At 44.3% G+C, this 10000-nt stretch overlaps 1 protein-coding gene across 5 annotated transcripts in view; it reads right to left on the bottom strand.

Annotated features, from left to right (window-relative positions):
* The window catches only part of LOC122247595 (protein tramtrack, alpha isoform), a 127569-nt gene that overhangs the window by 72302 nt on the left and 45267 nt on the right, over positions 1–10000 (bottom strand). For all 5 annotated transcript variants that reach the window (XM_043006992.2, XM_043006989.2, XM_043006990.2 and 2 more), the window contains exons 4-5: positions 1205–1250; positions 476–532 (exon numbers count right to left, since the gene is read on the bottom strand). In XM_043006992.2, the coding sequence (XP_042862926.1) occupies positions 476–532; positions 1205–1250 (103 nt within the window). The remainder of the gene's footprint in view (positions 1–475; positions 533–1204; positions 1251–10000) is intronic.

Raw genomic sequence — 10000 nt, forward strand, 5'->3', positions numbered from 1 at the left:
GTACATAGGGTTGGGCTATACAGTAACATGGTAATGCTATCCATACAAGCATCTTAGGAACATTTTTTTCAGATTGGAAACAAATGTCAAAATATCTTGTACACAGAATATTTATCATAATGCTTTGCATATTTACTTGTGAGATTGTCGTATGGCAAATAAATGAAAAAAATAATTTAGTCTGAACAAAAACTATAACAATTCTGTATATTGAATTTCCATCCATGTCATTATTTCATATTACAAGAGACTCGGAGTATCAGATACATGAGTGTATGATATTTACACTGAAGGGCGGGAGGCCAGTCCGGCCAGGGACCGCCTTGCCAGCGGGCGCGGGCGTTCGCGGGCGTTCGCGGGCCACCCATCGCGGGCTGAGGCGTGAGAGAGAAACGAGCGCTGCCGCCGCCGCCGCCGCCGCCGCAGCCGCCGCGAGACGGTCCCTGCCGCCTCCAAGGGCTGCGTCGCCACTCACCTGAGCCTGGCGATTCCCGGGTGTTCTCCTGCTCCTCTTGCGGCAACCTCGTCACCTCTGCAACACAGAGAGCGGAGGGCGTCAGGGGGGGAAGGGATGCATCACAGAAAACGTGGCCATGCCATCGCATAAATCAATTGTCGCGAGGCATTTTATGAAACATGGTCACTTATTTACTAAGGCTTTTCCTTGGTTGAAGTGAACATAAAGGCGCTCGCCGTGGCAATACCTACATGAGCTAAGAAGGAGATTTAAAGAACTGTCAAATTCCAATGCGTATTTCTCTCTAATGGACACTTAGTGTTTACACTTAACACATAATCATCTAAGATACACAGTGCTGTAATCTCCGTAGTTCTTGATAAACCTTTTTCGATCCCAAGTCAAGTGTCTTGGGATTCTCGTATGCCATCCTTTATTAGATATTCTGCGACTGCTTCCTTGGCAGGCATTTCAACACGCAAAGAAACCCGGGCATGCACACATACATGCATAATATGAACTTCCCTCATTCTTAAGAAAACTTTTGTCACGAAAAACTCTGGAAACATGATCTACTTTTAAAGATATTTTTGATACTATATGTCTAAAATAAATATTTTACTGGATGATCCATTTCCCTATGCCGTATATGTTTTAAAATAGTCTTTTCGATGTCTTTAATACGAAAGAGTACAGCACATGAGCATCTGCTACTGACAATATAATGCATAACGAGCGGTAACTCACCTTTCCCTTGGCTCTCTCCTGATGGTCCTGGAGTTGATTCCCCACTCTGTTATGGGAGAGAAAAAAAACGTTAGTTATTGGTACAAGTCTGTATTTATAAGTTTGGATGTTTTAAAAGTATATCCTTTAGTTTACAATGTTTAATTTTAATCTATATATTGTAGTGACGACTGTATAGGCATCATCCTAGCCGTCACAGCATCTCACATCACCGAAACCCCGAGAGGACAAATCCATCAGAGCGTACGAGACGCCCTCAGAAGTCCCGCCAATAAATCCCCAAATAACAGTTTTCGCTCGAAGCGCCTCGGCAGCAGGTTAGCTTTTTCGACTGGCCCTTTTCTCCCTCTGGAACGAAGGCGCCGTCGCGGCTTTCCTTCGGCCTAATTCTTATCGGCTCACCCTGCGATTCCGACGGCGAACCATCGCGTGCGATCCTATCTATGAGAATTTTAAACCGATCCGTTCCGACAGTGTGTCTCCATGGCAACGCGTGTGATCAATATGGCTGCAGGGACGCATGTTGTAATCAATACTAGAGCTACTTGCTCACGAGGCGCTGTGTCGTGGCCACGTTTGATTGCCCGAGAAAACGCTTCGGACAAACATAACGAAGCTAACTCCTTACACTGATCAATATGCGGTTTTGCGCCAATTCTAACTTTGACTCGGGGCTGAGTGACGGGGAAGCTGGGGACGCGAGGGGAAATCGCCCTTCTTTACGGGGACATTCAGAGGCAGGCATCGAATTCCGTCAAAGTGCTCGCTCTGGCGTGGGAACTTCCTACGCTTAACAGTCGCTTATCTTCCTGAGACAACGGCGGAGAGGAGACAGCAGACCGGTACAGCCTTTTCGCCAGACTTCTTCTCGCCCTTTCCTCCTCCCCCCATCTTTTTTTTTCTATCTCCTCTCCTCTCTTCCTTTTTTCTTTTTCTCATCGCCGTTAATCACGATCACGTTATCGACTGCGGTGTCGATGCGGCGCTCGCAAGAGCAGCGATCCCTGACGGACCTTAATGTCTTTGTGCTGATCCCGACGCCACTGATGCGCTGCTTTCGGCGCCACTCTGAGCGAACGGAAAGGGAAGGGAGCGAGGGGGGAGGGGGGGGAGGGAGAGAGAATTGAAATCGAAACAGTTAATCTAGCCAAAGGCAGGCTTACAGGAAATACTTTGTACAATGATTTAGCGTTATAATCTTGACTTCACCTTTTAAGAGCCCAGCTCAAAAAGAGAAAGAGAGAGATAAATAGATATATGTATATAGATAAGTGAATATATATACATACATACATATATATATATATATATATATATATATATATATATATATATATAGAGAGAGAGAGAGAGAGAGAGAGAGAGAGAGAGAGAGAGAGAGAGAGAGAAGAGAGAGAGAGAGAGAAGAGAGAGAGAGAGAGAGAGAGAGAGAGAAGAGAGAGAGAGAGAGAAAGAGAGAGAGAGTGAGAGAGAGAGAGAGAGAGAGAGAGAGAGAGAGAGAGAGAGAGAGAGAGAGAGAGAGAGAGAGAGAGAGAGAGAGAGAGAGAGAAAGACATTCCTTCACTCCCTTTCTTCCTCCATTTCCCCCTCCCTCCCCCTCCCTCCTCCCACGGGACCAATAATGGGCGGCGGTAATATGTCTGAGGCTTCCGGGGACCAACAGAACGACGATAAATCGGCGCGATCAAAACCGGCGCGGCCTTTCACGCGGCGCCCGAGGAAAGGGGGTCGCAGGCGCGGAGGGAACTTTTGCTAATGCGAACCGAGGCAATGCGACAGGAACCAAAGGCCAAACAGAGAAAAGGAACGAGGGTTTCTGCGTGGGTGATAACACGGATATATATCTATCTATGAGAATGTTTACGTTATGTCCGTTACGTATGTACATCGTTCCATTCTGATTGATATACAGTGTATATGCGTGCGTGTTTGTGCAACCGTGTCTGTCTAGAAATTAGGAAATAAATTTAGATATAATCCTCATTGCATTGCCGTGCCATACGTAGCTCCGTCTAAGTCCCATCGGAGCGGCAATACCCCCCCCCCCCCCAACCACCCTCAGTCCCTAATCCTCCCCCAGGGACCCGAAGGGCTTCCTATCCTCTCCCCCCCCCCCTTTGCTTCTCTCCCGCGACGCCCCTCAACTCCAGCCCTTCGGATCAGCGACACGTGCTTCGGCAGGTGAGTTCGTAGCGGATTTAGAACGACGAAGGGGTAAGGTAAGGGAAATCGGGGCTTTGGAATTCGATCTTGAACGTGACAAATGGAAACAATGTTTGATCATATTAGACTGCAACCACACATATATGCGTATATGTGTAGCCACACACACACACACATGTATATATATATATATATATATATATATATATATATATATATATATATATATATATATATATATAATAACAGTTGTATCACTAATGATAACACTAACAAAAATAAGTATCGTTCGCTAATTCCTGAACTTCTAAAAGCTGGATGTATGTTGACACTTTGATTAATATTGCATGTCAAATTAGTAGCTATCAGTCCTAGGGTGTCCCATTGCGGTGCCTCGCGTCCCCCTAAGGGGGAGGAGGGTTAACTAAACAACACCTCACCGGTACCTGTTTATCTGAGGAATTTTAACCAATTCTATCTGAGGGATTCAAATCAGCGAGAATAGCATCAGTAAAACGAAGGAAGAAGAGGAGGAGGAGGAGAACGAGTAGTAGTAGTAGTAGTAGTAGTAATAGTAGTAGAAGGAGGAGGAAGAGGAGGAGAAGAAGAAGAAGAAGAAGAAGAAGAAGAAGAAGAAGAAGGAGGAGGAGGAGGAAGAGAAGGGGGGAGAAGTAGAAAAAAGAGGAGGAAGAAGAAGAAGAAGGAAGAAAAATAATAATAAGAAGAGGAAGAATATCAAGAGGAATAAGAATAGGAATAATAAGAAGACAAAGAATAATGAAAAGAAGAAGAAAAAATCGAGAATACTGTTAAAGCAAAGTAAAGAAGTAGTTGTCTTCGTGTCGTCGTCCCCCCCCCCCCCCCCCGCCTCCTCTGCCGTAGGACAGGGCATGGGGTACCGCAATGAGGCGCCCAAAGGCAGATCAATAAGGGCTTCGTCGTGCTTTGGGCGTGTGGGTGAGCCTCCTCCTCCTCCTCCTCCTCCGATCGCTCGCTCGCCGATCCTCCTCTTGTGAGGACTCAGCTTCGAGTGGAGATGCCTGGCCCAGTCCTCGCTTTGGGGTCCTTCTTGTCCTACTACGGGTCGCATTATTCAAGGGAGTTTCAATGCCTATTGATATGTTTATATTTTATCTTATATGGATTTATATATAGTTTTTTTCAAAATCAAAATCATTCTTTGGAGTAAAGGGGTAAATTGCGAAAGGTGTAGCGGACAGATATTACCAATACGTCAATTAGACGTGTGGTCTTACTGGAATTTATAGGTATGTGTCTGTGCGTGATATTAGATAAACTAGGCTAATTCCTATTATACTGGGTAAAACTCAGTCAAAGAGGCTGATCCGAAAAGAATGTTGCTACTACAATGCAAAATTGAAGGATATTACTAAACGTTCTCTATCAGCCGGCTTTTACTTCTTTTTTACTTCTTTAACTTCTTTTACTTACGACCTTCTTTAGATTTTTACTAAGATCTCTTTCTCACTCATCTATCCATACCACAGACAGACACCCTTTGTCCTCTTCCACTACCTATTTCCTTATACTACTGTAATATACTGCATTACTATACTACAGTGATATACTATGGCAATACTACAGCACGTCCCCTCTCCTCTGCCAGACACTCCCTCTGCCCTTGCCACTCCTCCTCCTCCTCCCCTACGCTACAACCCTGCCGAGTAGCACTAAAGTAGCCTCCCCTCTCCTTACCCCCTCCCCCTCCCCCTCCGCCCGGCCAGGGAAGGTAGCGCAGCGTCCGGCCAAACAGTGATCAATAAGGCAGGGCGTTGCAAGGACTCCCTGGCTGTTGGTGGGTATACCACCCCCTTCTACCCTCGTCCTAGGTGTTTCGTGGGTATGGCTTTGTTGAGGGACAAGGTCCGTTTCCATGATCCTCGAGAGAATACAGACATGCATATATATATATATATATATATATATATATATATATATATATATATATATATATATATATACACAGTATATGTATATATATATATATATATATATATATATATATATATATATATATATATATATATGCATACATATACATACATATATACATACAAACATACATGCATATATATATATATATATATATATATATATATATATATATATATATATATATATATATATATATATACACAAACACACACACAAACACACACACACACTGACACAGACACAGACACACACACACACACACGCGCGCATATACGTACATATATAGAAACATATATGTATATATGTTGTATATATTCACATAAATACATGTAAGTTTGTGTGTGCATGTAAACACACACACACACACACAAGCACATAGCCACACACATACGCAAACACACACTTAAGACTCCAAACACGAACGCGCGCATCAAACGTGCCGCCGCCGCCGCCGCTCTTATTCACAGTCCTCAGGTTAAGCTGGGCTTTGAGGGAACAAATCGAGCATTGCTGACGTTCAGGGTCGCGAGAGGTTACATGGAGGATCTCATACTCCGTTTCTGGCACTTGATTCCTTCAGAGTCTGGCTCGTTAGGCGTTAGGATTCGTCTGTTGCATGGGCGCGAGTAGTTGAACAAATACTGTCTATATATTGTCTTAAAATCATGTAAGAGCGTTTTCCGACGCCGCTTCTGGAAGCCACATAGTGTAATCACTTGTCATCCCCTCCGTAAGCTTTGACCAAGGCAGGACACACCATAACCAGTGCAACATTGCAGCTCTCACCACAAGCTCTAATACAATACTATCCCCACTTCTCCGGCTTTCCATTCTAGACAAACAGTGGCTGCATTTCTTAGGGTTATAGCAAGTACCTTTCCTTCTTGGATTTGCGTCCAGCCCCTTTCAAACTGTTTACAACTCGAGTCCACTTACACCACGTGATACTTGCGAACTCTACGACCCCGAGGATGTTTGTTGTCTTCCTAAATAACTTTCGTAGTTTTTATGTATCTTCCTTTATTTGGGTTTCTCTCGCCCCGATCTCTATATCTGTCTGCTTATATAATCAGCAACGATCTTTCTGTTCAACTATTCATACTATTGATATTCAGAAAACAGCACTGTCAGTAAACAGTTAGAGATATAACGAACAGCTTCCTTTACAAAGCAAACATCAAATCATAAGCCGTTTTTATTTACCATCAGTAAAAAAAGCTCTTTTAGTAAAACGGCATTCTAACAATTTGCAAATCCAGTCGAGAGAAACAGGAAGGAAAGGATAACGGTGGATGCGGAGGTTGACAACAGCGTCTAATAAAGCAGCGGTTACACATGTGTTGCGGTCACCCAAGGGAATCGACCGTGTGACCATCAGAGAAAATTTAATGGCACTCGTGATGTTCTCGCTAACGGGCTGCGGAACTCAGGAAGAAGCAAATGATGACTGGGTGGCAAAACATGTCTAACATTCATTTTTGTCTTGAATCTTGCATTGCAACGGTTTGTACGAAGATTATCTTGAACAACGTGGTCAAAGAGTAATCGGACCTGCATTCCAATAAAGAATTGCATTTAAAGAGTGTCGGAATGGTTTAGTGCGTCTGGAATGAAGTAGCACTTGGTGATTCAGCAAAGAACACGAACGGGACGTATCGTGTAAATATCTCAGGCAGAAATGTATAAACACACATGAAAGAGTCTATTCTTTTCAATTTCCATTATTCTTGAGTGTGAATGTGCTAACTCCCCACTGCTGTGAATGCGTGAGACAATGACCTTGCCAAGTTACCTGGCCGTAAAGGTGTGCAGGCAACAGCGGTAACTGTAAGTGTCCTGAAGAAGCAATTCAATGTCCATAGTTAATGCCGGTGCGTGTTATGCCACATCTACCGCGGTGGCCAATCAATAATCGCTACAGAAGAATAAAAAAAAATCAACCAATAAGGATCGTCGTGGGCGTGGCTCAAGTTCCTCCTCTGCTAATCAATATCTCCCTTGCTCGAAACCCACGGCCCGATTGGCCAATGAATGACACGGCGAGGAAGAGCCAAGCATGCCATGTGATGGGCACGTCGCAGCGATTAGTCCTCGCCTTCGCGCTGCTCCAAGACGGGCCTCGGGGGTCGCGAGGAAGGTCGCGGAGAAGGAAGGCCGAGGACCACGGCTTGGACCGACCTAGATTGTCATTGGGGCGCTCAAACGGGCGCGTAAGTCCTGGTTGAGAAGGCGGAAGGGCGTCGAGTTGAAGACAACGGCGGATGCGATGAATCCATAATAATGAAAAGGACCGATACAAACAAGTTGCAAGGGTTAATTAAAAATGAAATCTCAAAATATAAACAGTTGTTTTTGATTCGCCTCGGACTGAAATAATTAAAACGTTGAGGATCGAAGATTTCGCTCAGACTCGTCGTGGTGTATACCGAAAAAAATATTAATAGCATCATTTATCAAAGTTTCAGTGTTTCGTTGCTTCGCTCTCTCTCCCTCTCTCTCGTTTTACTTTATGTCAAGTATTTTTTACCATTTTCAATTTTCCCAGGCAGATGGAAAATACAATTAGTCGCAGAGATTCAGTAAAAACAATAAACAAAAAGAAAAACAAATAAACAAAAAACAAAACAAAAAAAAACAAAAAAAAACATATCGTCAATGCAATGACGGGTTAGCATTCCATTGCGGCATGAATAAGTAGGTAATCCCGACTGGATTTATGCGGGCTACGGAGTAAATAATTCCCTTTGTTACTCGAGTTGAACTGGGTGCTGGGATCCCGCCCGTATTCGATATCCAATATATGAAGGGGAAACTACAATATATCACAGTAACGAGTGCCATCATCCAGAGGGAAGAAGTTTCCTGCTATTAGTGCGGACGGAAAACAGGTGAAGCTGATCAACTGTCGGTAAAAAAAAAATGCTGATTATAACAGAACTTCTGCTGGTTAAAATATTGAAATTCCCAAGAATATTAACCTATTTCACTCCTCGTCCTAACTCAAAATAGGGCGAATATGTTTTTAATATGCTCTCGTACTAAACCCGGGCCCAATAACTAGACGTCAAGTTGAAAAATGGAAACAAACTAGTAAGCAGGGGTTCTACCTCCCTATGAAAGGCCGTTGGAGGAAAAATCAATAGACAAAACATTATCATCCCGACCACTGCACCATTCCTATCGACCACACTCATAGAAAACGGGAAATCAAAAATACAGGGTAAACTCGACCATTTTCTTGGTTGTCTTGCACAGTACTGTTGTTGCTGTTTCGTACGATTTCGTTTCTTTATTGCCATGCGTAGACTATAGAAGAAAAGAAGAAAACTAATATTCATTTTCTTTCGTACCCTGCATAATTTATTTTGTATTTTCATTACACAATTAAAGATGAAAAGAATCTTTTCAATTTCATATCTTTGACAAAGCAAGTTAAAAGTATGAAAAAAAATATTGTATAAAACTTCATAAAAAAAGAAAAGAAGACAAAATGAAAACCTCTACGACTCATAATCAGCGCGATAGGACAAGAAAGATGATGAGAGCTCAAGGCAGGTATTGATCGTATATAAATTCCGATACCATTCTCCCTCCGTCTCCCCCTCCTCCTCCTCCTCCTCCCCCCTTCCCCCTCCCGATCCTCCCCTTGCTCCCCACCACAATCACCCCTTTCATTCTTCTCTCTACCTCTTTTCGCATTTCCTGTCTCTCCTTCGTCGCCTGTCTTATCCCTCCCCCCCTGCTCCTCTTCCTACTCTCTCACCCCCTCCCCTCACCTCCCCTACCCCTCTTCCTACTCCATTCTCCCCTCCCTCCTCCGCGCCCGCCCTTCCTTTGGGGACGAGTGCAGCGAAGGAGGGCGGGATGGGGAGGGGGGAGAGGGGGCGAGTGAGGGAAAGTTGAGGAGGGGAGAGGAGGCGCACTGACGGGAGAGGGAGGAGGAGGACAGGGAAAGGGGGGAAATGGGAAGGGAAGAAAAGGGGGGAGGCGGAAGAGAGGGGAAGGGGGTTAAGTATAGAAAAGTCGCTGTTTTTTTTCTTTTCTTTTTTTTACTCGCCTCCCAAATCTGATTATCTTTTGGCAAGGTTTGTTGACATTATCAGCGACTTGTAGGGGAGGACGGGGGGAGTGGGAAGGGGAAAGAGGGGGAGGGGAGAAAATGCAGGAAGAAAAAATATAAAATCTATAAAAAGAGGGACAGAAAATGCGATAAATAGGAATGAAGCGAACTAATAAAGCGAATAAATCGGCATTGCAGAACCAGGAAGAGGGCGGACGAAGAGTAGGGAGCCGAAGACGAGTGTTATGAAAACGTAAACGTAGCGTCGCAAGGCTGTTATAGCGTAACGCATGTATTTTCGCTTCCTTACGCTTCGATCGACGAGATTACATGGAAGCACCCGTGTCTCTCCTTCCTGCTTCTTCGCCTTAAGCACTAGCCATGATACAAGTCTCTCTGTATCCTTCGTGAAACACGCCCCTCGACACACCGAAGCGGGAAGGTTCGGAACGCCTTTAATCCCACGTACTTTAAGTAACGAAAAAGCCCGAAAAGCTACGACAAAAATGGAGGGCTCGGGCCACGCAGAGACCATATTGATCGGTGGGTAAATTCTTCCACACCCGCCGAATACCGTTTGTTTTTACTGGATACGACAATTACGCTTCTCAAACGCC

The sequence above is a fragment of the Penaeus japonicus genome, unplaced genomic scaffold (genome assembly GCF_977035675.1).
Source record: "Penaeus japonicus unplaced genomic scaffold, GWHDUDI00000001_assembly GWHDUDI00000016, whole genome shotgun sequence".
NCBI classification, from domain to species: Eukaryota; Metazoa; Arthropoda; class Malacostraca; order Decapoda; family Penaeidae; genus Penaeus; species Penaeus japonicus.